The sequence below is a fragment of the Pezoporus wallicus genome, unplaced genomic scaffold (genome assembly GCF_028554395.1).
Source record: "Pezoporus wallicus isolate ANWC-B61680 ecotype Strahan unplaced genomic scaffold, APGP_CSIRO_Pwel_v1 contig_14048, whole genome shotgun sequence".
NCBI lineage: Eukaryota > Metazoa > Chordata > Aves > Psittaciformes > Psittacidae > Pezoporus > Pezoporus wallicus.
In genome coordinates, this window is record NW_026637740.1 from 4906 (window position 1) to 29796 (window position 24891).

Sequence of the window (24891 nt, forward strand, 5' to 3'; positions counted from 1 at the left end):
CTCATCCAGCCTCTGCTGCCATCCCGGGACTGATCCCCTCTGCTCCCCTCACCCCAAAGCTGCCCCTGCCTTCACCTCACCCCAGGCAGGCCCTGTATGACCCAGGCTTAGGGAGCACTGACACCATGGGCAGGGCGTCTGCGGTGCCACCGATGCCAGGACCCCATCACACCGGTACCCCGGGGGTCCCACAGCCCGCCCCCCCCCCCCCCGGACTACGCACCCCACAATCCATCGAGGCCACGCCAGGGTGGGCAGGGCCAGCCCGTCCCGCAGTGCATTGTGGGGGGTGTAGTTCTGCCACCCCACTTTGGGGGTGCGCGGTTGGGGTGCAGCATCCTCAGCACCCAACACTCAACCCTGCCCTGAGGCCGGGCAGAGCTCAGTGCCCCTTTCGGGGGGTCCCACGGGGCACGGTTGTGTGATGGGGACACCGAGCCCACCCATGGGTGTCCAACCCCACAGCCCCAGGGCCAGATCCTGCCTGTGCAAAGGGCAGAGTTGGGGCCGTGTGGGATGGATCCTGTGGACCCCAAACCTGTGCCAAGGGCTGGAGGCGATGCTGGTGCTGTGGGGTGCCCGGTGTGGGGGGCATGGGGTGGTGCATCCATGCGCTGACACACACACACACACACACACACACACATGGGTGCACACTCAGCGCAGCGGCATTCCCGCCCCGCGCCTGCCACTGCTCCACTTGGAGCCGTGTCAGGAATGTGGGAAGCTCACCCGCGGGGGGGGCCTGGTGCCAGCCCAGGGCCGCAGGCACCCCTCTGCCCGGCCTCCCATCACCACCCTGTGGAGCTGCCAGGGGCTGGTGGGGCAGCTGCAGCCCCACGGCACGGCACGGGGTATTGGTGCACGCATGGGTGCACGGGCATCGGTGCACACGTGGATGCATGGGCGCTGGTGCACACATGGGTGCATGGGGACACTCACTGGGGCTGGCACCCATCAAAGCCAAGGAGGAGGAGGAAAAGGGGCCCTGTGGGGGGTGGTGGTTGTGCCACAGGGAACCCCAACCCTGGGCAGGCTGGGGATGAGGAAAGGTGCTTCCTCCTGGCCTCATCCCTGCACACGCGTGTGCAACCCCTGCAGCACCACCCCAGCTGCACGTGTGCTCATGCACACACACACACACACGTGTGCTCATGCACACACACACACCTGTGTGCTCATGCACACACACACACACACGTGTGCTCATGCACACACACACACCTGTGTGCTCATGCACACACACACACACACGTGTGCTCATGCACACACACACACACATGTGTGCTCACCCTGCTCACCGGCACCGCCACGCATGCTCCCATGGGTGTCACACTGGATGGGGGCTCACGCTGTGTGCACACATCCCATCCCGGGCACGCTCACCCGCTCCCTTCCCGGCCCGGCCGTGCTGCCCGGTTCCTGTTTACGGTGATGCTGCCCGGCATCGGCACTGGTGTGGGACACCGGGGCTGCCGCCTCCCCCTAAGCCTGACCCCGGGTCCCGGTGCAGCACGGGGCGGTGGGGCTGGTTCCGGGCTGATGGCTGTATGGGGTCACCCCATGGATGCGGGGCCACGGCCTATTCTGGAACGGTGGCAGGAAATCCTGGTGGGGAGGAGAGCTGAACCCTGAGTGCCACCGGCTCTGCCACGGCTCTGCATGGAGGTGTGGGTGCCCCTGCACCGGGATGCCCCAGCACCTCAGGCAGGGCTGGCTCTCAGCTCCCTGACTGCTCCGGGATGCCGGAGCATCCCCTTCCCCATGGGGGATGGAGGGAGATGCCGTGCCCAGGGTTGGGGTGAGTCAGTGTGGAGCAAAGAGCACATGGAGGAATCCAGCCCTGGGCCAGACCCACTGCACCGCATTCCCCAGCGCCGAGACACGCTGCAGGGAGCCAGGCTGGGCTCATCCCGGTGCTCTACCCATGGGGAAACTAAGGCACCGTCCAGGGAAGTGACTCACTCTGCACTGTGGCCTTCTAAATGCCCTGCTCTGATTAGATAATGGGCGGAAGGATCAGAGAGAGGGAACAACTCCTCATTAAACCTTTGTCTCCCCATCGCACCTTCAGCTCCAAAGGGAGACCTTGGCCACGCTGAGCTGGCGCTGGCCCTGCCCTGACACACACATGCTGGTGAAGGCAGGAGACGTCCCAGCTTCTCCAGCCCCTCATCCCAGTGACGCTGAGAGCAGCCCCACACCAGGCTGAGCAGCAGGAACCGGAGCTCCCCGGCTGCATTGGCCGTGGTGATGAGGCACAGGCAGCGCCGGGGCTCTCCTGCCCTTCTCTCTCCCTCGCAAGCAGCCAGAACTCGGCCCTGGGGGGGATTGCTCTGGTGAGGCTCCCACCAAGGCTGTGATAAGCAGCCAGACAAGGCCGGCGTTTCAGGGCAGCCGGCACCGAGCGGCTTCAAGGCTCTTGTCCCACTCCAGGGCTGGGGTCAGAGGGAGCAAGGGCTCTGCCGGCAGCTGAGACTGCAGCTCCTGGGTGGAAAATTCCCTCCTGGGGGGAGGCAAATCCCACTCTGCCAGTGCCTGCAGCCCCTCACCACACACGGGGCAAGGTCACTGCCCTGATGGGAGCCAAGGGTCTCAGGAGCTGCTGGTGCTTGGCAGGGGGAGCAAGAAACCAAACAAAAGAGCAGCTCCCCTCATTGTGGATGGGGGTCTGTGGGGGGCACAACCCTGCACCCTCTGAGGGTGCCATGCACGCTTGTGCGCACTCGGTGCTCACACATCAGAGGGGCCCCCATTGCTTTCCCCACAGCTCACAGGACCCCTTGGGGTGCCCCAGCTGAGACCGAGGGGTGTGTGTGTGTGGGGGGGGTGCTGCAACCAGGCCCCATCTGCCATGACAGGATGTGGGGCCGGACGGGGGACACAATGTGGGGAAGCAGCGAGGGGCGAGCGGGGCCGGGGCCATCCCAGCAGCCCCGGCTCCCCCGGCACCGGGGGCAGGGCGGCAGCTCCGGTTCCTGCCGGCCCCGCCGGGGGCTCCGCGGCGCCCTGCACCTGCCTGGCCCCCGGGGGGGGGGCCCTGCCTGCAGCGGCCTGTCCGCGGGCAGCCGGGACGCGATGGAGCTGGTTCCGCCGGGCGCCGGGGTCCGCTCAGCCCACACGGGTGCGGCCGCGCTGGCTGCAGGCAGCGAGGCTCCGCGCCCGGCCGGCCCCGTCTTGCTGGGTGGCAGCGGCTCCCTCCCTCGCTCCGCACCCCGCGGCGGCCGGCACACCCCGGCATCACGCCCCACAGCAGCTGCCGGCGCTGCCCGGGCAGGGAGGGGGCCGCAGGGCCGCGGCAGAGCCGGCACTGCCAGGTGGGGACCGGGATGGTGGGAAGCCATCATCACCATCATCATCGCCATCATCATCGCCATCACCATCGCCTACCCTGCGCTTGGCCCCCGCCCTGTGTGGGACCCCACAGGGGAACGTGGTGGCCCCAGCCCATGGTGGGGGGAGCGGATGGGGTTGGGCTCAGCAGCTGCTTGGGATGTACCCTGCGGGGCCGCGGCGCACAATGACCCCATTGAGGTCCGGTGGGGCGGCCCCAAGGTGGTGGTGGTGATGGAAGTGACTCCAGCGTCACACCAGGCCTTAATCCCTGCTATTTATACCCAATAAGGGGCGTCCGGTCAGCGCACAGGCGGCCTTCGAGGGAGCGGGGGTGAAAGCGCTGCCCTCTCCTCCTCCTCCCCACCGCATGCCGGGGCATCCCCGAGGGCAGCCGGCCCCGGTCTCCCCCCCCCCCCCGGCTTCCCCTCCCCACTCCGGGCCTCAGCCTGGCGCCGGCCCCTCCAGGAAGAGCCCCACCGCCGGGCCCGGCTGCAGCCGTTTCCTCCCGGCCAGGAACCGGGCAGCCCCCGGCTGCTGCGGGCAAAGGGAACCGAGCAGCCCCTGGAGCCCCGGGGGCTCCCAGCGGGACTCCGGGTGCCGGGATCCAGCCAGGAACTCCTTGGGAACCTCCCAGCTTTACCAAGGGCGAAGTCCCGGCACTTCAAAGGCAGGCGGGGGCAGCGGGAACCGGGTCAGGAGCCTTTGGTCCCCGCTCCGCCGCCGCACGCTGCTCCCACCGCGCCGTGCCAGGGTCCGGTGCCGGCTCACCTGGGTGCGGGGCTGTGCCCCCCTCCAAGGCCTGGCACCGGGCCCAGCGCTGTGGCAACCGCCACCGGCTCCGGGGGTGCTCTGTGCACCAGGGCTGCCGTGGGAACCTGGACCGGAGCCACCTCGTTCCGCTCGGGCTCCCTCGGCCGCCTCTGTAGCCGGCGTCGGGCTCGGCTGCCAGCGCCTCCTCCCGGCCTCTCCCTGCCCCGCACGGGTCGTGGCCCTGGTTGAGGGGGAGAGGGGGCTTCGCTCGGGCCCCCAGCACGGCCCCTGTGTCCCCATCCATGCGCCCCGCGGCTTTGGGCCGGCTCCAGCGAAGCCAAACACGAGCGGTCACTGAAGCATCCGCAGCCCCCGGGAACAATGCGCTGCCCCACTGCCCCTGCAGCTCCCTGGTGGGAGAGGGGGGGGATTCACCCACAGCAGCAGCATCCTGAAGCATCACAGGGCAGGGTCTGCGGTTCCCATGTCCCATCCCTGCTCTCCCCAGCCTCCAAGTGGCTTTTCCCCCATCCGTGCCTCAGTTTCCCCACGAGAGAACCCACCCCAGGCCAAGGGTTTGCTGCGCTCGCCAGCACGGCGCTGCGGGGCTCTTGGCCCGGGAGCTGCATGACAAGCACCATCGTGCTGGCTGCAACACCCGCCCTGCTCAGCGCCCGGCGGCACCCGCTCCTGTGCCCGGGTTTTGGGGTGAGGCCGATGGGGCAATGGCTCCCCACGGTTCCACCGCCATCTGCCGGCAAATCACCCCGCAACGGGCCGGATCCTGCCCGTGCCGTGCCCCAAGCCCCTGCTCCTGATTTTCCCTGAGCAGGGCCACGTGTGTGGGAAGGTGGCGGAAAAGGAGCATTTTCCAGTGCTGGAAACTGAGAGGAAAAAGGTCGCAGGATGGAAGGAGTAACGCAGCGCGGGTTAATCATTACAGCAGCGCTCCCCCCGCTGAAGGAAGTTAGGAGGAGACGGCCTTTGAGCCACCCAAGGGCAACGTGGCCCAACCAAGGGCACGGCCAGGCTCGTGTGGAGCCTCTGCTGACCTTCCCATGCTGGGATGGGGCCGTGGCAGCAGCCCACGGCCATGGGAGCAAGGGAGGGGTCCTTGGAGCCACGTCTGCACCCGCAGCGCTTTGGCAGGGAGGAGGCAGAGCGCTGGCAACGCAGGCACCGAGGACATGGGGCAATTGCAGGGTGGCTGCGAGGGGCAGGGCAGGATCCTGAGCACCAAGGGTTTGGGGCAGGGAAAGGGGCGGCCCTGCTGGGTGAGTCAGTGCAGGCGGCGGGAGCCAGGCGAATCCTGGGCTTTGGGGGCTGCATTTCCTGCACAGAGACGGGAGCTCAAACCCTTCCCCTGCATTCGGGAGCTGGGTGGGACGCTGGGAATTCCAAGCGGCCGAGCACGGGAAGGGGACACCAGCCCCGGGACATTGGGCCTGGCAGAGCCCGGCTCCTCCCGGGAATCATCCCGCTGGCAGGACAGGGGATGCTCCACTTTCCGAGCGCTGCCGGCCCCGCTCCCCACCCTCCATCTGGCAGCAGGAGATGGAAGTCATGGGCGAAAGCCCTCGGTGGGAAGGAAGGAGGAAGGCGACGCAGCCGTGTTCCCGGCAGCCCTTCCCTCCTCGAGGGGAACGCTTCCCAATCACGCCCACCGCACCCCGCGGCAGCTGAAAGCCGGAGGCGAGCAGATCCCAGGCTCCATGCGGTAACTCCGCTGCCTGCGCCGATGCTCCCGGCCCCGCGTCCTCCTGCCCGGAGCAGGGACCAAGGTGCAGGAGCAAGGGGCAGCCTAAAAAGCAGTGGGGAAAGACCTTTGGGTGCTGCTGCAGACAGAGGCCAGCACTGCAGGGACAGCCCCGCTGCCTCCCGGAGCCAGGCTGGTCTGGGGCGGAGAGGAGGGAGAGTTCACCCCTTGAATCACATCACATCGGGGTACAGGCATGGGCACGCCGGGCCTTGACCCCCACATCCCCGCTGGCAGCACCGGCACCGGATCGTGGTGACCCAGGGAGCGGGGAAGGGTTCGCCCCCGGTTCAGCCGCAGCCGCGCGTCTCCTGCACCGAGTCAGAGCCCGGCCCCGTGGCATCCAGCGGGACTTGACTGACGGCGGCTCCGGCGTGGGCAGAGGGAGCCGGAGCTCAGCGCGGCACCGGGGGAGGAGGAGAACGCTGCTGCTCGCCAGAGCCACGTAACGAGAGCGATGGGAAGAGCTGAGGCTGTATCAGGGTGACCGGGATGTAAAGGGGCTGTGGGAGAGCACAGGGGATGTCCCCTGCACCCCCAAAGCGCAGGTCAATGCAAGCCAGGCTCACAGGCATTGCCCAGCGCTGCTCCGGTCCTGCCTTGGTGGCAGGGGGTCAGAAAAGCCCCTTCCCCACAGCTTGAAGGCAGGAGAACCCCTACGTGTTGGGAGCCATGGTGGGGGGGGGGTCGCTGCTCCCCCCAAACTACAAATCCCAAGAGACATCGCGCTGCGAGAGCCTGGCCAAGGGCACCCAGAGAGGGGCAGGACCAGGTCCCCACCGGTCCCCGTGCCCCCGGTGCTGGCAGGAGGCAGCGGAAAGAGCTGGTGAGAGGCCGCTGACGGAGCCACTGTTTTTTTCCCATCCTAAAAATAGCCGCTGGCCGTTTCCCCAGTTCCCGGCCTCGCCAACGCTCTTCCATCAGCTGAAACCCCCCCAAAGCAGGCACCTTCCGTCAGCGCCGGGGGAGGCACCCGCACGCCGCAAATAGAAACCGGGGACAGGGGCGAGCGGGAGGCAGCGGAAGCGGGAGCAAAGAGCCCGTCCCCAGTTATTCCCGAGGCGTTTTAATTAGCACCCGCTCCGACTCGGAGGCTTTGCTTAGGCACGGAGCAACGCACGACCTTTAAAAGAGAAGGAAAAGGAGGGGAAGAAAGAGGCAGCGGAGCAGCTCAGGAGCTGGGAAGTCGGCTGAGCTTCAAATAGCCTCAGCGTCAGGCACTCGGCGGCTTTTAATGAGCCACAGTGAGAGATTTAACAGCACAGGCGCTATTTCTGATCACTTGGGAAGGGGGGGGGGAGAAAGACGGAGCAGAGAGGAGGGGGAGGAGGCGGCGGTGAGGAGGAGGAGGCAGCCAAGATGACATCCTGGGTGGCAGCACCCGGAATAGCCGTGTCCCGGAGCGCGGGAGGATGGAGCTGCTGCTGCCCTTTGTGGAGCGGCTGCAGGCACCGGGAAGGCAAAGCATGTTGTTCCCTGCAGGCTCTGGAAGGCTGCGGGGATCAGAGCAGGGTGAGGGGACCCTGTGTGCCCAGCAGAGCACACACTGCAAAGAGAACCCAGAACCCCTGCAGGGAGCTCAGCACCGAGCGCGGAGCCTCACAGCAGCCGGTGCTGCTGGCAAGACCCCATCCTGGGCACCTGGCACAGGCAGAACCGGCTCCCCACTGAAGCCCACTCATCCCATGGAGATGGGTGAGCTGGCCACAGCCACGCAAGCGCTGCCTCCCTCCTCCGGGCTGCCCCGGGCTGCTACCAGCCCCTCACCACACACAGATGTGAGGAAAGCCTCCCACTGTGCTCGGCATCTGCTTCCCTCCCTGCACCCAGCCTGCTTCCGAGGAGCAGGGGCAGATTTCCCCTGCTCTGTGTGCCACACGCATGGGAGAGATGCAGTGCAGGGGATGGGGGCCAAACCCGGGCAGCTGCTGTCCAGCTGCAAGCAGCACCGTGATGAAACAGCCCAGAAACAGGAACTCCTGTGGCAACGGAGCTGGGTCGCTGAGCAAAAGCCGGATGGGGCAGGAAGCCTCTGGCACAGACGTCCATGGCCCCATGGATGCTGCCTCCTCCTCGTGCTGTAATCCCGCTGTCCAGGTGGATTATTTGAGGTGGAGGTAGCTGACAGCACATGGAAAGGGGTGTAACATCAGCCTGACAACCTCCTGAAGGTGAATCTCCCATGGATGGGAATGCCCAGCGGAGCCCAGGCACAGCTTCCCGAGCGGCTGCACCACCAGCCCCAGGCACGCAGCCACCGGAGCAGCACGAGCTGCACCTCATGCCTCGGAAGAAGGCGGAATGCTACGAGATAGGATAACGTTTCCTTTTAATGGATCAGAGCGTTTTGTCCGCCTCCGTTTGTCCCAAACCATCTGTACAATAGGGGCAGCCAGGACAAGTGGGGCAGTCTGGGCTTCCTCTACATCCACAGGGCAATTCCTGCAACACAGAGAAATGGGATCGATTTTAAGGTGGGTTCTGATCCAAGGGCTCTTAAACCACTGCCAGTAACCCAAAGCCAGGGGCTCTCCCAGGCCAGAGCAGAGAACTGAATCTGCCCCCTGCAGAGCCCCTTGGAGCAGCTCCTGGTGCCTCACCAGCCCCACACAGCCCCGCAGCTGCCAGCACACGGGGAAAAGGAGGGGTAAGGCACCATAAAGGAAAAGGGGCCTGGCCCTGCCACCCCAAGACAGAAGCTGTTTGTTTGCAGTGGAAGGGAGCATACACAGGGCAGAGGCCGCCTGCTGCTCTCCCTCTGGGGCCTCAGGCATCAGCCTGCCCCTGAGCTGCCCTTCCCAGCGGTGACCTGGAGGCAGCAGTGAGGCCCCAGCAGCCTCCCCTGACATCAGGCTGAACCCGGAGGCCTCCCCAGCACCGCACTGGGGCCGTTCTGGGCAGGGTGAGCCCCATGGAGCTGACACCCCCAGAGAAGGGCAGCTCTGGTGTCGCTGCTCCCCAAAGCCAGCTGCTGCGAGAGGAAGCTCCCTCTGGGCAGCACTGGAGCGCAGGAACTGGTCTGCAGAGATCCCAGCCAGGACACAGGTGACACTGACCTCAGTTACTCCAGGGCTTTTACAAGGGCTTCGTTCGCTTCTACTTTGATCTGAGCTTCTGCTTTAGCTGCTTCGTCGGATGCTGCAGCCATCTCTGAAACAGCCTTCTCCAGGTTTGATTTTGCAGTCTGAACACAAGAGCACAAGGAATTGCGTCACGGAGAGACCACGGCAGGACAGAGCCCTCCTACCCCCATGCAGGGGCCCCACAGACCCTGGGCTGGCCGCAGACACCTTATCAACAGGCCCTGCAGGGGGAAAGCTGGTTTGGAGACTAAAGAGGGTTGGGGAGGGGCAAGATCAGCATCTGTGTGAGGGAGGGAAGTGGCCTGGGGAAGGGGTAATGACTGTGCAGCTTCCTCTCCCCGCAGCCTGCGGGGAGTTCATCAGGAGGAGCCCCTTTGATGCGGATCAGGGGGCGATGGGGAAGCAAGGGAGGGGGTGAAGGAGCAGCCCTGAGCTCCGGGCGTGCTTTGCACAGGCACAGGAAGCTCCTGAGACAACCTCCAGCACCACGGGGAGAGAACCCCCCCCCCGGAGGGAGCCCGGCTGCCGGCGCCTGCCCCAGAGAGGCCACTCACAGCCAGGTCCAGCATGTCCATGGTCACCGCCTCCTCCGCCAGCACCTGCACCGTGGAGTCCGCGTGGACCGTGACGGAGCCGCTGCTCACTGCGGAGGCACAAGAGCAGCACCGGCTCAGGCAGCGCTGCCCCACGGGCCTGCCTGGGGGTCAGGCCACGGGACAGCGCATCCTGGAACCTCCATGATCCCTTTGCCATACCAAAGACTGACACCCCCCACTGCCGCGCTTCCCCACATCCCTTGGGGACTGGAAGGAAAAGATGCTTCCAGAGAGGGTGAACGGAACCAAAACCACCCAAGCCCAAGCAATGGCCTCACGCTGAGCCCCATCTCCCCCCCTGCACCGGGGCACCCCGTGATGGGCAGAGCTCCCCTGCCCTCCGCCACTCACCGAAGTACTTGGTGGCGGTGCCATCCTCGGCATGGACGGTGACCACCCCCGGCTTGAGGACCTGCAGGGTGGGCACGTGCGAGGCCAGGATGCCGAAGGAGCCGGTCAGCGTGGGCACATCCACCTGCTTCACGTTGGCCCCGTTGTAGAACACCTGGAGACGGGAGAGCGGAGCGGGTGGGAACCGGCAACGGACGGGGAGGACGCCGGTGGCTGCGGTGGGGGGGGGCGGTCGCAAAGCCCCGGGGGTTAACACCGGTACCGAGCGGGGAAGGAGCCCCCCCGAGGGCCGGCGATGGCGGTGGGACGGGGGGGGGGGCAGCTCGGCCCTCACCGTGCCCGGGCCCCGCAGCCCCCAACCACCCCCTCCGGCCTGCGGCAGCGCCTCACACCCGGGAGCGGAGCGGGACCGAGCCCGAGGTCAGGGCCAAGGTCGGTGCCGGTGGTGGGGCCCGCGGTACCTGCGTGGGCGAGGCGAAGGTGAAGGCCATGGGCGCGGGCCCGGCCGCGGCCTCCGCGTACCCGCGGGCTCGGGGCAGCACCGGGCGGGCGGCGAGCAGCGGGGCGAGGCGGCGGGCGGCCAACATGGCGGCGGCGGCGGGCACGGGCGGGCGGGGGGGCGCGGCCCACGTGACACGGAGGAGCGGATCCCAGCGTGCCCCGCGGCCCGGACTACAGCGGCCGTGAGGCGCTGCGCCCGCCCGGAAGTGTCGGCAGAGGGGCGGCGGGCCGCGGAGGATCATGGGATTTGTAGTTCTGGGGCCCGATATTGGGGGCAGTGAGGGGGAGAGACCTTGAACGGAGCCAACCGGGAACCCCCGGGCCCGGAGGGGCTGTGAGGGCAGGGCTCGGGTACAGGCAGGGCTCGGGTACAGGCAGGGCTCCGGTACAGGCAGGGCTCGGGTACAGGCAGGGCTCCTGGTACAAGCAGGGCTCTGAGTACAGGCAGGGCTCTGAGTACAGGCAGAGCTCCGGTACGGGCAGGGCTCGGGTACAGGCGGGGCTCCGGTTACAGGCAGGGCTCTGAGTACAGGCAGAGCTCCGGTACAGGCAGGGCTCCTGGTACAAGCAGGGCTCTGAGTACAGGCAGGGCTCCGGTTACAGGCAGGGGTCTGGGTCCAGGTGGGGCTCTGGGTACAGGCAGGGCTCGGGTACAGGGAGGGCTGATGCAGGCAAGACCCCAGTACAAACAAGGCAGATGCAGGCACGGCTCCGGTACAGAGTTGATACAGGCATGGCTCCGGTACAAGCAGAGTTGACACAGGCAGGGCTCCAGTACAGACAGGGCTGGCTGTGGGGCAGGCAAGGCTCTGGGTACAGGCAGGGTTCTGGTACAGGCAGGGCTGGTGCAGGCAGGGCTCCGGTACAGGCAGAGTTGATACAGGCAGGGCTCTGGTACAGGCAGAGTTGATACAGGCAGGGCTGGCTGTGGGGCAGGCAGGATTCTGGTACAGGCAGGGCTGGCTCTGAGTACAGGAAGGGTTCTGGTACAGGCAGGGCTGGTGCAGGCAGGGCTCGGGGCAGCCCCTATCCCCACGTGACGCCCGCGCCGCGCGGGGGCGGCTCCGGTTCATTCATAAATCCCGGGGCCACCCCGCACCGAGCGCAGCGGCGGCGATGGAGCCCCGGTCCCGGCTGTAGGTGAGTGTCTGGCCCCGCCGCCTCGCGACAGCCCCTATCGCGACAGCTGGACCCGGCCCGACCGGGGAGACCCCCTCGCATCCCACCGCGCGTGGAGGTCCTGGGGGGTCCTGCATCCCTGTCAGCATCCCTACCCTACATCCTTACCCTACATCCCTGCCAGCATCCTTACCCTACATCCCTGCCAGCATCCCTACCCTACATCCCTGCCAGCATCCTTACCCTACATCCCTGACAGCATCCCTTCCCCATATCCCTGTCCGCATCCTTGCCCCACATCCTTCTCAGCCCCGTGGGGCTCCCATATGCCGCTACCCTACATCCCTGCCAGCATCCTTGCCTACCTCCCGCATCCCTGCCTGCATCCCACATCCCGGGTGGGGCCGGGGCAGCCGCGGGGAGAAGAGCGGGTCCTTCCGCTCCCCCCCCCCCCGGCCCCATGGGATGCGCACACCTGTGGGGCACAGACCCCGCCCTCCCCCTGACTCCATGCGGGAGCGCCGGGTCCCCCGGCCCGAGCCCCCCGTGTCTGTGTCGGTGTCCCGGCCCGGGGCCGCCCAGAGGCCGCGGGGACTGGCCCCTCCAGACAATGGCCGCGCTGTTCCAGCTGGGTCGCCATGGAGACGGGATTCCTCCATGATGGGGAACGGGGGGGCACCCTTCATCCGTCATCCTTCCCCCCCCCCCCCGAGCCCCAGCCTCGGTGCCCGCAGGGATCCCATCCATGGGTGCCCATCCCACCGGGGCCGCCCCCCGCCAGGCCCCGGCTCTCCCCATGCCCTGGGCACAGCGCCGGGGGGGCAGAGGAGGGACCCCCCCTTTCTCCATCCCCGGGGGTCGCGGGGTGCCTCCCATCACCCCACATCACCCTGCACCACCCCGGCAGCTCGGCGGTGCCCCAGGGCCGGTGCAAGGGGGGGGTCTCCCCCAGACCCCCCCCCATATCCCTCCGAGGGGTCCGTACAGATCCCCAGTGGCCCCCCCCCGGCCCTCGCTGCCGGCCGAGCCCCCCCCGGAGCAGCGGCTCCGACCCCCCCCCGGGGCCGAGGCTCCATTCACGGCTTTCTCTGACCTGATTTTGAGCGGATTCCAGCGGAGCGACCCCCGACACCGGCATCACCCCCCCGCCCCCCTGCCCCCCCCGCCCCCGGCAGCACGGACCCTGCGGTGCCGGAGCCGCTGCTGGGCTGACTCAAGCCCCAAGAGCCGCTGGGAACCCGCCTGCCCCCCCCCCCCTTCAGTGCCCTGAGCTGCTCCCCACAAGCTCCCCCTGTGTCCCCCCCCCCCTCCTTGGGGCACCGTCCCGGCCAGCACGGGGGAAGCTCCGGCTGCCGGCGGGGACGCGGGTCTGTGCCCCACGGGAAGCCGGGCGCAAGGTGACAGCGATGGGGGACCAGGGGGCTGCATCCTCCTCCCCATCCCTCCATCCTGCTTCCCTCCATCCCACCGCGCCTCCATCCTTCCTCCTGACCACACCCTCTCTCCATCCCTTCATCCCGGTCCCTCCCTCCATCCCTCCCTCCCGGTCCCTCCCTCCCGGTTCCTCCCGGTCTTTCCCGCACCGCGGTGCCGGGCAGGGCCCCGGGGCCGGGCAGGACCCGCTGCCCCCTACCCCCGGCCCGGCCCCGGCACCTCCCGCTGGTTCCCCCCGCCCCAGGACGCACTCGGGCTGGGACGGACCATGAGCGATGAGCCGACACCGTGGGACAACGCGACCGAGAGCGCGACGGTGAGGAGGGCCGCACTGCCCACCCCTGCCTGCGCTGCCCCCGCCGGGCTCCCGGCTTGGGGGGGGGGTCCTGGGGGGGGGGACGGGCTCTGCATGGCCTCCATGGGGCTGGGGTCTGCGTTCCGCTGCCACCCCCCTGCTGCATCGCTCCTGGGGGTGGGTGACCCCTCTCCGTGCCCTCCGCATCCCCCTGAGATGCTCTGAGTGCTGCTGCATGGGGGTGCAGGCACCGACCCCCGCGCTGGGGCTGGGGTCCTGTCCCCATCCCTGCTCGGTGTGGGGCCCCCCGGCTACCGTTGCCTTGGTGAAGGCGGGTCCCCAGAGCCGGCAGCAGGCCCGGGGGTGGCGGGGGAGCAGGAGCATCTCTGGGGAGCAGCGCTCAGCGTCAGCCCCACACCCCCATGGGGCCGGGGCTGGGCTGTGGACCCGGCTCAGCCCCTATGCCTGGCGCAGGCGGTGCCCGGTGAGGTGTCCCCCCAGGATGGGTACGTGCTGCTCCTTGCCCTGCTCTCCATCTTCATCGGCGGCACCCTGGTCCTGCTCTCCAGCATCCTGATCATCTGCCGCCGGTGCTGCGAGGCTGACCGCCGGCACTCCAGGTGGGCAGCGCCACGATGTGGGGTACGTGTTGGGGCGGGCACTGTGGGGCACTGCTGACCCCTGCATCCCCCAACAGAGCCAGCGATGACCCCGAGAAAACCAACACCACCTACCTGGAGGACTCGCAGCCGGCCCAGGGTGAGCGTCACAGCGACCTGCCCCTGTCCCCCCACCAGTAACACCAGCAGCTCCCCAATGGGGGTGAAGCAGCTCCTGGGCCCCCCCCCCTCTCCTGGGTGCTGGGGTGGCCGCACACCCCCATTGCCCAACACCCAGCTGGGTGGTTGGCACTGAGGCCTTGGGTGCAGTGAGTTTGCCCGGCCTCAGCAGGGGATGCTGGGGATGCTGCTGTGCCCCACGGTGGGGGTCCCTGCTTACTGACACCCCCTTTTCCATAGATATCACCATCAAAGTGGAGGACCCCGACTGCCTGTCGTCCTCCAGCTACCGGGATGCGGAGAGCGAGCGGTTCCTGTCCTCCAGCTCCTCCACCGCCCGCCGCGTGTCCTTCAACGAGGCCGCGCTCTTCGAGCAGGGCAAGAAGACCCAGGAGAAGGGGAGGAGGTGAAGCTCCAGGCTGGGACAGGGGGAGAGCCAAGGGGGACGGGACACACACAACGACACCGGGGCCCCCCCTCCTAACGCTGCGTGCCCGGCAGGTACACGCTGACAGAGGGGGACTTCCACCACCTGAAGAACGCCCGCCTGACCCACCTGCACCTCCCGCCGCCCGCCCTCAAGATCGTCACCATCCACGAGTGCGAGTCCAGCGAGAACAGCCTGGCCATGACCCCGCGCCTGCCGCCCGCCAAGCCCGGCCTCGCCATCTTCCAGGTGAGCCTCTGGGGGGGGGGCACCGCTGGAGCCGGGGTTGGGGGGCTTGGGGCAAGGTCCTGGGGTGCAAGGGGGCTCCTCCTGGTCGCTGGCTCTGGGGTGGAGCCCCCTGAGCGCTCTCTGCCCCGCAGCCCCCCGCAGGGGCCCTGCCGCAGCCGGTGCTCCCCAGCCACGCCGTGTGCCCCAGCTCGGCCCTGCCCGGGGACACCTACAACTCCAGCGCCGACACCAGCTTCACCCAGGCCAGCCCGGCCGCCTCCTCCGACTCCGGGGAGGGCCCCTCGGTGAGTACCGGGACCGGGCAGGGGAAGAACCTGCCCTGACCCCTCCATTCCCACTTGGGGCTCCTTGGGGGCTGGAGACACGTGGGGAGGATGTGCAGGACCCGGCTCTGTCCCCCCCCCCTCCCCATCCCCTTCCTCGGGGGACATTTGTGCATCAGCTGAGCGGGATGAAGCCCTCACGGTCCGTGTCCCCCCCCCGTGTGCTCCCAGTTGGCAGCAGCACCCAGGAGTGGGAAGGCGGCTGGACCGGGCAGCGCCAGCCCCGGGGAGCCCCCCCCGGCCCCCGCTCAGGGCACGGTGCTGCAGTTCTTCACCCGCCTGCGCCGTCACGCCAGCCTGGACGGGGCCAGCCCCTACTTCAAGATCAAGAAGTGGAAGCTGGAGAGCACCCAGCGGGCGTCCAGCCTGGACACCAGAGGTGGGAGCTGCCCCATGGGGTCGGGCACGGGGATCGCTGGCAGCGCTGGGATGGAACCGGCCCCCCCCCTAGCCCTGCCCTGTGCTCTCCCTCCTCCAGGGTCTCCCAAGCGGCGGCAGTTCCAACGGCAGCGGGCGGCCAGCGAGAGCATGGACCAGGAGGACCGGGACCCCCACCAGACCGACATCATCCAGTACATCGCCCGCACGGACGATGTGGCCTTTCACCCCGCGGGGGGGCCCTTCCTGCCCTCCCCCGCCAGCCCCCCACCCTCTCTCGGCAGGTATTTTTCAGTAGATAGAGGGGATGGGGGGGGGACGGACGGGACGAACGGGACCGGACCGGGAAGGTTCTGAGGGACCCCAAGCACGAGGGGGCTCCCACCTTCATGTGTCTTTGGTGTGGGGTGGATGGGGGGGGGGGCCGGCAGCAGCAGGGGGTGGATGGTGCATGGGGAAGGTGATGGGGACCACAGCGTTGAGTCCATTCCCGTCCCTGCCGTGATGCCGGGGTGGTGCCCGCAGGTTAGAGCCGGGCGAGGGCAGCCCCGGCGAGGCCGGGGTCCCCGAGCCCCCCAGCGCCTACCACGACATCTGGAGCCTCCGCGCCTCGCTGGAGCTCTACGCCTCCTCCGAGCGCAGCAACGACCAGGACTCGGTGCGCAGCGACGGCGGCGACAGCGTCTCCTCGGCCGGCGGCTTCCCCCCCTGCCCCTCTTCATCCCTGGACGAGGCCGAAGGCCCCGAGGAGAAGCTCTGGGGTCGGCCCAAGTCGGAGGAGTCGGAGCCCGGCACACGCAAGCTGCTGCAGATGGACAGCGGCTACGCCTCCATTGAGGCGCCCAGCCGGGGGGGCGAGGAGGGGCCCCCCAAGGACCAGACGGCCTCTGAGAAGCGCATTTGCTTCACCAGCGCGGGGCGGAAAGGCACCATCTTCGAGAGCTTCGAGGGCCGGGAACCGGAGGAGGAGGAAGAGGAAGAGGAGGAGGAAGAGGAGGAGGAGGAGGAGGAAGGCAGCACGGTCCGGGGTGCGGCTGGGGGGGGTCTCCCCCGTCCCCACAGCCCCCTGGCCTGGTCCCCGTACGGGCAGATGTTCCCGGGGCGGGAGGCGCTGCCCCGGCGGGACTACAGCATCGACGAGAAGACGGACGCGTTGTTCAACGCCTTCGTGCGCCACGACCCCCAGTTCGACGAGTCCCCGCTGCGGGGCAAGCACCGCTCCCGCACTCACCTGCGCAAGCAGTGGCAGCACACGAAGCAGTACAGCGACCCCGGCGTGCGTTACCCGGCCCTGGAGCGGCACCGCACCCCGCTGCGCCGCGGAGACAGCGCCAACTACCCCCTGGACAGCCGCTTCCACAGCCCCCTGCCCCGCATCGTCAGCGCCGGCGACGAGGAGGCGGCGGAGGCGGCCGACGGGGTCCCCCCCGACGCCGAGATCCAGGTGATCGTGGAGGAGGAGCCCGGAGAGGCCGTGCCCGAGCCCAAAGGTGGCCCCGAGCCCCCCGGGGATTGCCCCGGCCCCGGGAGGTGCCTGGGGCTGGGCTCCGGCTCGGAGCTGATGATGGACAAGATCACGGGCGGCATCGAGGAGCGGCTCTACGGGCACTTGAGGAAGGCGGGGGGCAGCCCCGAGCACACGGTGGCCGTGGCGGCCAGCGACGCCCCCCCCGACCACAGCCCTGTCTAAGGCTCAAAGCGAGGGGGAAGAGACCCCGGCACAGGGGTTCGGGGCTCCATCCCCTCCTGCTGCACGGCAGGGCCAGGAGGATGCGTGGGGTCCCCTGGCTGTACCCCCCCCCCCTCCGGTGCGGGGGTCCGGCAGCGCGGGGTGGCCGAGGGGCCAGGCAGCGGCGCAGGGCCCCGGGGGGGGAGTTGAGATGGAGCAGAGCAAGGAGGGGGTAAGCCCTGGGCCCCGGCAGAGCTGTGTAGCAGACACGCTGCCCCCGTGCTCCGGTGTTCACAAGCAATAATGCCCCCGGTGCAGCCGGGATGTCCCGGTGGGGACGGGGCCAGAGCTGGGTACTCCCCCTCCCGCCGCCGTGGTGCCACGCTGGTGGGAAGGGAGGGGGGCGGTTATTTGGGGAGGGAGAATCCCCTCCTCAAGCCCATTCCCCCCCTCCAGTTCTGCAGGGATCCTGGGATCTAAACTGGAAGCCACTGGGGTGGCCGTGCTGGGGCAAGAGGATGCTCGAGGGGCTCCTGTGGCAGCATCCCGAGGGCTGGGGAGCCAGAACGAGCCCTGGGCCCCCCCCAAAGCATCCCCAATAGGGGTGGGGGCTGCCTGGGTGTAAAGGGCAAGAGCCAAGCATGGGTGACCCCCAAGTGCTCCACACCCCCCTCGCCCTCCCGAGGAGCTCAGAGGATTTGTACTGATGGGTACAGAGGCAGTGGCTGCTCCTGGGGGGGGCAGCTCTGCTTTTTAGTGGGGTTTTATTTGTGTTTCAAAGGATGGGTACGAAAGAAAAAGGGGGAAAACCCAATAGTAACTGCCCAACTGTGTTACCTGTTCCCTGGGGGGGGGGGGGGGGGGGGGGGGGGGGGGGGGGCTGGGACGGGGAGAGCCCCTTGGCCCCCCAACTGCATGCGAGTCAAGAGGCCGGGTCGCTCCTTCCCTCCGCCAAGTCTCTGTCCAAAGCACCAAGTCGAGCTCCAACTCGGTGGTTTTAAGTCTCTAAACAAGACAAAAAGACAAAAAAGACCCCAAAAGCGTGCCTCCTCTGAGCTTGTTTCCGTGCGGGGCAGGGGCTGGCTGGGGAGGGCAGGGAGCCTCCGGCCCCCCACATCACCCCCGAGGAGCGGCTTTGCCAGGCCGAGGAGGAAGGAGAGGACCAAACCCCACCTCGCTGCTTGCACTTTATTGTGGTTTTCTTAAAAAAAGGAGAAAAAAAGGAAAAAAAAAAAAAAAAAAGGAAAGGAAAAGAAGAGTCGACGACCGCTCCCGAGCCCTTCCCGAGCCCTTTACAGCATGCAGGTTTCATAGAGCTTTGCTTTGTCTTAATACCTGGGTGGTTTTTTTTTTTCCTCATCGGGTTTATTTTCACACATCACGATGTGTAGGAATCTCTAAATATACCGCAAATATAAACAAAACCAAGGGGGGCAAAAACCAAAAAAAAGAGAGGAAAATATATAATATATAACAGTAGTCTAAAACATAAAGTGCACGGCAATGGCTTTGCACGACTTCTACACAGCCAGGGGGGCCCCGGCCGCGCTGCTCCCACCCCCAAATCCAAACCAGGAGCAGGGGCTCGCTTGGCAAAGTGATGGGAGAGCAGCTGGGATCCGTCCTCCCGCGGCCACCATCGGGGTTCCTGGGTCCAGGCGGGAGCGGGGCCGCAGGCACGGGGCCGTGGTTGGGTTCCTCTGGGTTCTTTTTGGATCACAAGCACAGTCCACGCCAGGAGGGAGGCAGAGCCGGGGCGATGGAGGGGGGGACGGGACACGGGCTGGCCCCGGGGCGCTGCTGTGGGGAGCAGAGGGGTTACAGTGAGTGCAGGGCCCCATGTGTTCTCCAGGTTCCCCCTCTCTTGATGGCACCGTGTGGATGGGAATATGGGGGTCCCAGGGACCCCGCTCCATCCCGGAGCTCCATCCTAGCACCCAGCCCTTTGCCCACATCACCCCCTCCTTGCTCCCGCAGCCAGGAAGCAAATCCCATGCTTCACTTGTGCCCTGGAGACAAAGCGCTGCTTCTGTCAATGGTTTTAGGGCGCTGACTGCTGGGGCAGGGCTGGGGATTCCCAACCGTTCCCGGCCATCCCCGCAGGGCATGAACCGGGCTCAGGCAGCCCGCATGGACCTTCCCCTTCCCAAAACCTCTGGGCACCCGCAGTGGAGCCCCCGGCCCGGGGAACCGAGCGGGAAGGGGGCGAGAGGAGCCCCTGATCCCGCCGGGAAACCCGGATCCGAGGCATTTGCTTGCGGCTCCCGTAGGTCCCCGTGCAGGTGAGTCACTGCCAGGCATGAATTAAAGATGAAGCTGCCACAGGGGCCCGAGCTCTGACAGCTGCAGGGGGAGGAAGGCGCTTTTATTTCGGGCTCCTTTCACACCACAAAGCTGGTCGTGATCCAGGCGGATCCAGAGCCTCAGCCCCACGGAGCCGTGACGCGCGAGCAGAGCCCGGGGGTGGCCTGAGTCATCGCTGCCTCACTCATGAATGAGGGCTGGGAAGAAGGGACAGGGAATGCGGAGCCCTGGAAAGAGCCGGAAGGAGGAGGAGGAGGAGGGGGGAGCGGGGATGATGCTCAGCTTCCCCAGGAGGGGAAGGGGCTCGGCTATGGCCACCAGTGACACGGACACCTCGTGGTCCAGGAGGGCTCCGGGGCAGGGAATGGGGCTGTCCTGATGCTGCAGCCCAGCAAGGGGAGGAAGGATGAGGCAGCAGCTTACATGGAGAGGGTAGAGCAGAGCCAGGCAGAATGGGGAGCACAGGGGAGGGGTCCCCACTGGGCTCTGCACCCCCCTCGCAGTGCAGAAGCTCCCAGGGACGTGTGTCAAGGTTGGAGGTAAGGAAGAAGCTCATCACTGTGAGGGTGCCCAAAGAAGGGGTGAATGCTCCATCCCTGGTGGTGTTCAAGGCCAGGTTGGACAGAGCCTTGGGCCACATGTGAAGCCCCCCTACCCACGGCAGGGGTTGGAACTGGATGATCCTAAGGTCCTTTCCCACCCAAACCATTCCATGATTCTATCTGCAGGGGGATGCTCAGCACGCAGAGCTCTCCCCTCTCCACACGAGGGGCTGCAGAACACCCCTCCTGCTGCCCCTGGCTCAGATGTGTGTGTTCCCCCCCACCATTACCTGTGCGGAGCGAGGGGCCCCGGCCTCACTGCTGCTTGCACGTGGAGAGCTTGCGGATCTTGCTGCTGGCGGAGCAGGCCTTGCGCGAGGGGTTGGAGGAGGCGCTGGCCCGGCGCTCGCTCTTGGCTTTGGTGCTGAGCTGCCCCGGCTCCGTCCCGTTCATGCACACGGGCTTGGGCAGCCCCCGGCCACGGCTCTGCCCGTTCTGCGCCGCTGCCTCCTCCTCAGGCACCTGCCCTGCAAGGGGAGAGGGAGGTGAGGCAGCGGGAGGGCCCCGGAGCATCGCCCCTTCCCATTGCCCCTTCCCATCGCCCCTTCCCATTGCCCCTTCCCATCGCCCCTTCCCCATTGCCCCTTCCCATTGCCCCTTCCCCATCGCCCCTTCCCATTGCCCCTTCCCCATCGCCCCTTCCCATCGCCCCTTCCCATTGCCGATTCCCATCGCCCCTTCCCCATTGCCCCTTCCCATTGCCCCTTCCCCATTGCCCCTTCCCATTGCCCCTTCCCCATCGTCCCCTTCCCATCGTCCCTAACTCTGCTGCTCCCTGGGGGGACGGCATCAGAGCCCGGCTTCAGCGCCTGCAGGGGCAGCACAAGAAGGATGTGTGAGGAGGGCACAGAGGCTGCAGCCCTGTTCCTGCAGCGCTCCAGAGGGAGGTGGAAACGTGAGGGGCTGGGGGCACGATGGGGGGAACTCCCCCCCGCGGTGGGAGAACGGCCTCAAATCAGCTCCAGAGCAGCTCAGTGACTCAGCACACTAAGAGCCATTTCCAGAGGCATCTCCTGCAACAGGGTCAGGTCCATGCGCTCACCTCTCCCCAGCACAGCCCTGGCCCCCTGCTCCCACTGGTGCATCCCCAGACAGGCAGGGGCTGGTTCCTATCTCCCCCCCCTCCAGATCCAGCCGAGGCAATTTCCTTCCAGCAGGAACGTCACGCTCCAGGGCCCTTCAGTTATGACTCAGAGGGGTGAGTGGAAGCGAAGGCTGTAAGACGATTATGTATAATTTTCTTTAAAGGATGCTCAATCCTTTCTCTGCCAAGGCCGAGCAGCGTCATCCGTCCGCACTTGTGCCACTGATCACCCCACTGCTTGCAGAGGAGGGGGACACGCACACGGGGATGGGTGGTGGGAGACACACTCTTCCTCGGGGGGTCCACCAGACCCCTGCACCCTCCCCTGCCTCGGCACTGCTGCAGGACCCCGTCCTCCATCCCTGCGCTGCGCTGATGGACACACGGGGCACATCCTCGGTGGGCGAGGAGGAGACAAGGGGCCATGGGGGTCACTTTCAGCACCCACCTTCCTCTTGAAGGCCCAAAGCAGTGGAGGCAACAGGAGCCTGGCCCGAGCGCCTGGAGGGGCCCAGCTTTGGCAAAGCCTCATTCACCGGCGCAGAGACCGGAGCAAAGCGCTGGCACAGGCTCCTCTGACCGCCCCACTGAGCCTGACCCAGGCACTTCTGCTGCTCACCTGATGCTCCACGTGCGCCCGAGTGTGTCACTGCTGGAGCCGGGGGCACCCGCAGTGTCCCGGGGGGTGTCCAGCCACGCACCTCCCTCCCCACAAACAGGGATGCAGCTCCTTGCACAGCTCCCCACCAAGCAGGGAGGTACCTCAGGCACGTCCTCACCTCCAGGGCTCAGGAGCATGAAGCAGACACCGCTTGGACACATCTGGACCTGTCACTGACCCGCTCCCCACTGTGGGGCAGGCCCTGGCTCTATGAGCTGCTCCAGCAGAGCTGGTCACAAGTGCTCCCCATGGGACCCAGAGCATGGGTCAGGCCGTACCCCACCTCCCGAGCTCAGGGTCCTTCCTCTTGTCCCCACATGCCAGCGCCCATCTGCAGCGCCTCAGATAACCCCACTGGAGCAGAGCTGGAGGCTCATCCTTCCCTCCCTCAGCTGAACTCGGGCCAAGTCAATTCCCATTTCTGGCTGGGGAGGGAGAGAAATAACACATCCAAACAGTTCCTCTGCCTTTTGTGCGGCTCTTCCCTCCTCCTGCTCTGCCTCAGCCCGGCTCCCCGAGTCTATTATGGCCACAGCACGGAGGGAGGGCACGAGCTAATTTTACTTCCTCACCAGTGACAGTTGCTGACGTTCAAATTAATGAAAACAAGAACTCAACACGGGCTGAAGTCTTGGCAACTGCCTGCCCACGAGGAAGCCGGTGACCCAGCTCTGGCTGCTGGAACAGCGACATCCTACCTTGCCATTACCGCCTGCTAAAAATACAGGGATAAAAGGAGGCTGAGAGAGGCACCGGGAACGTGCGTGTGCATCCTCACCACCTCTCACATTCCTTAATGGCTCCATCCAGCTCATTCAGGCACAAAAAAAAGGCTTTGCTATAAACTCAGGAAGCAGCTTTTGGAGTCGCTGGGTTTGTCAGGCACAAACACACGTTCGTGACTTGCAGCTCCAAAGGCACCTCCCCAAGCACCAGCTTTACCTAAAGCCTCCAGCCCTTGCTCACCAGCCTCAAACCGAAGCCGAGGGAGCAAAGGATGGAGCCTCCGCAGGAGACCTGTGCTGGAAGCAGGAAGGGGTTAATGGCAGGGAGGAAAAAGCAGAGCACAGCCTTCTAAATGTGAAAGGGGCACAAGATGCTTACACGAATCTACTGCATCTCCCAGAGGAGATCCTTCTGGAGAGGACACGGGGCCACAGTGCTCCCCTGGGATGAGGTGCTGAACACCCCTGAAGCAGCTCTCTCTGCAGGAGTCTTTAAAGAACCCTTTAACATACAAGCACAGTCCCCAGCCCCTTCTTCCTCTGCAGGATTTAATGAGGTTCCTTCTCCTCCCTCCCCAACACCCACCTATGAGTCACTTTACTTCTGCTCTCACTGCCCGGCAGAACCACAACTGAACCCACAGGCAGTTACAGGGCTTTGACACTTTTATTGCCATAGGGGGTCTCTGAGATGTCACAGGGGGCTGGAGCTGAGCGAGTTCAGAGGGATCCTGCAGGAAGACCCCAGTAAAGAGATGAGCATTCATCCTCCCGGAGCTTCTCAGGAGGGTTCTGCTTCTGGTGAGGGATTTCTGCCCACCACAAAGACTGAACCTGCAAACTGCACCTTCCTCCCCCACCTCCCTCCTTCCTCTTACCCTTTGGTCAACAGCCTTATTTGAAGGGATCTCTACAAGACCTGGGAACCTCCGTCACAACCTCCCTCAGGCAGGGCCCAGCAGTGATGGCTGCACAGGAGCAGCATGAGAACATCCAGCACAGAGGAATCCTCTCCCTGCTCCGGGTGGTTCCCTGGGGAGCTCTGAGCTGTGGCCCACATCTGGACTGCTGTGTCTGATGGCTCTCAAGTAATCCACCCTTCATGGACCCATCCAGCTCAGCCTGTAACACCCAAGGGCTGGGAGGAGGACATGCAGAAGCCACTTCACTATCTACCTAAGCCATTAGCAACAACTCTTGAAACAACCCAAAGGTTAAACCCCTCAAAAGGCACCAGTTAAACCAAAGTCCTGTCCAGCCCACACACCCTGCCTAACTAAGGTGGGAAGTGCTGGTTTATGGGGCCCCAATTCATCTTTAAGTCTTTAATCCCTCTGAAACAGCACAAATTACACACGAGAACTTAAAACATCTCCCAGTAATTTGCCTGTCATTTCTGAAATGACAGTTCTTATTTGGGTTTAAATCCTGCTGTTTGCATTAAGAGTATGCAATAGCTGGTAGTGCTGCTCTGGAGATGATCTCCCACTATCAGAGTCACCTGCCTGTGTGGGTACATCCAGCTCACTGGCAGACAGGGCTGCTGGGGGAGCACCAGCATGTGCAGCACCCAACCCCAGCACCAAGAGCTCCAGACCCTCAGCAGCAGGTGGAACAGGCAGCTCCATCCTGGGCCGCTGGACACACCACTGCTGTGGGAAGTCAGCCCAAGCTTCTGCTTTTTACATCCCATAAAGCAGGCAGCAACGCAGGCTCATCCCCACTGGGGAAGCTAAAAGGAGACAGAACATTGCAACCAGAAGTGAGAACAGGGAGGAACACATCTGTCCAAACTCATTCGTGGAGCAGGTCTGCAGGAACAGGCTGGATTTCACCAGTAACCCACTCTGCAAGGGCTCACAAACCATCTCATTACAGTGCATTGAGCCCCTCTGCTTAAAAATACAAACCCAAAAGCTAAGGAACGATTCCCTTGCAGAACAAAGTTATTGGCTTTGGAAACAATGCAACTGTCCTGGAGACAGGGAGGTTCCTGGGGGAAGCAGGGAGATGATCCTGTACTCTCCAGCCACTGCCATTAGCTCAGGCCAAGGGAAGCCCAGGAGGGCAGTGGCTCTGGGGCCTAGGCTAAGCTTCACTCTCCTCTTCTGCACTCACGGCTGGCGGGAGCATGGCTTCCTCTGCAAACAGCTCTCCAGGGCTGCTCAGTGCTCTGCTCTGTCCGCTAAGCCCTGCCTCTGCTTCCTCCTCCTCCTCCTCCTCTGCAGCTGGGAATGCACAAGGAAGCAACAGAGCACTGTTAGAGAGCTGCACAAGCTTGCTCTCTAGGCTGACACCCAGAAAGCAGTTAAGACTCTGCTCTTGGGTTGCCTGAGACAGTCAAGCACCAAGAGCAACAGATCCACTCTCACCGAGGTTATCATCTGGCCCTCCAAGGGAGCTTACACACAGACCAACGGTACCTTCTGCCTCCTGAAGCCAGTTTGGAAGGAAAATGTAGCATCAAGA

General features: G+C 65.6%; 3 protein-coding genes across 4 annotated transcripts in view; 1 reads left to right on the forward strand and 2 right to left on the reverse strand.

Moving 5' to 3' along the window:
- Positions 1 to 8156: 8156 nt before the first annotated feature.
- Positions 8157 to 10459, reverse strand: ATP5F1D (ATP synthase F1 subunit delta). Its single transcript, XM_057407431.1, has 5 exons — positions 10334 to 10459; positions 9873 to 10026; positions 9480 to 9568; positions 8899 to 9026; positions 8157 to 8284 (listed from the first exon to the last, which is right to left on the reverse strand). The coding sequence occupies exons 1-4, from the start codon at positions 10457 to 10459 to the stop codon at positions 8904 to 8906; spliced, it is 492 nt and encodes a 163-aa protein (XP_057263414.1). The 3' UTR covers positions 8157 to 8284; positions 8899 to 8903.
- A 918-nt stretch (positions 10460 to 11377) lies between these two features.
- Positions 11378 to 17124, forward strand: CBARP (CACN subunit beta associated regulatory protein). The gene is made up of 10 exons (XM_057407428.1): positions 11378 to 11513; positions 13171 to 13242; positions 13696 to 13841; positions 13919 to 13980; positions 14241 to 14406; positions 14502 to 14676; positions 14808 to 14960; positions 15171 to 15378; positions 15478 to 15661; positions 15903 to 17124. Exons 2-10 carry the CDS (start codon positions 13195 to 13197, stop codon positions 17065 to 17067), a joined length of 2307 nt encoding a protein of 768 aa, XP_057263411.1. The 5' UTR covers positions 11378 to 11513; positions 13171 to 13194; the 3' UTR covers positions 17068 to 17124.
- A 1558-nt stretch (positions 17125 to 18682) lies between these two features.
- STK11 (serine/threonine kinase 11) overlaps positions 18683 to 24891 on the reverse strand; it is a 33408-nt gene continuing 27199 nt past the window's right edge. The window contains exons 9-10 of one of the 2 annotated variants that reach the window (XM_057407429.1): positions 20183 to 20419; positions 18683 to 18846 (exon numbers count right to left, since the gene is read on the reverse strand). In XM_057407429.1, coding sequence (XP_057263412.1) covers positions 20208 to 20419 — 212 coding nt within the window. In that variant the 3' untranslated portion in view covers positions 18683 to 18846; positions 20183 to 20207. Of the gene's footprint in view, positions 18847 to 20182; positions 20420 to 24367; positions 24651 to 24891 lie in introns of those variants that run through there. The other variant, XM_057407430.1, reaches the window with a different exon arrangement.

What these genes read in the sequence shown, in the direction of transcription:
- ATP5F1D (XM_057407431.1), bottom strand. Translation starts at nt 10,459, where the DNA reads ATGTTGGCCGCCCGCCGCCTCGCCCCGCTGCTCGCCGCCCGCCCGGTG. An exon ending in CCTTCGCCTCGCCCACGCAG is followed by an intron (nt 10,027 to 10,333) that starts GTACCGCGGGCC and finishes TCCCGTCTCCAG; the next exon opens with GTGTTCTACAACGGGGCCAA. An exon ending in TGGACATGCTGGACCTGGCT is followed by an intron (nt 9,027 to 9,479) that starts GTGAGTGGCCTC and finishes TCTTGTGTTCAG; the next exon opens with ACTGCAAAATCAAACCTGGA.
- CBARP (XM_057407428.1), top strand. Translation starts at nt 13,195, where the DNA reads ATGAGCGATGAGCCGACACCGTGGGACAACGCGACCGAGAGCGCGACG. An exon ending in ACTCCGGGGAGGGCCCCTCG is followed by an intron (nt 14,961 to 15,170) that starts GTGAGTACCGGG and finishes GTGTGCTCCCAG; the next exon opens with TTGGCAGCAGCACCCAGGAG. An exon ending in CCCCCACCCTCTCTCGGCAG is followed by an intron (nt 15,662 to 15,902) that starts GTATTTTTCAGT and finishes TGGTGCCCGCAG; the next exon opens with GTTAGAGCCGGGCGAGGGCA.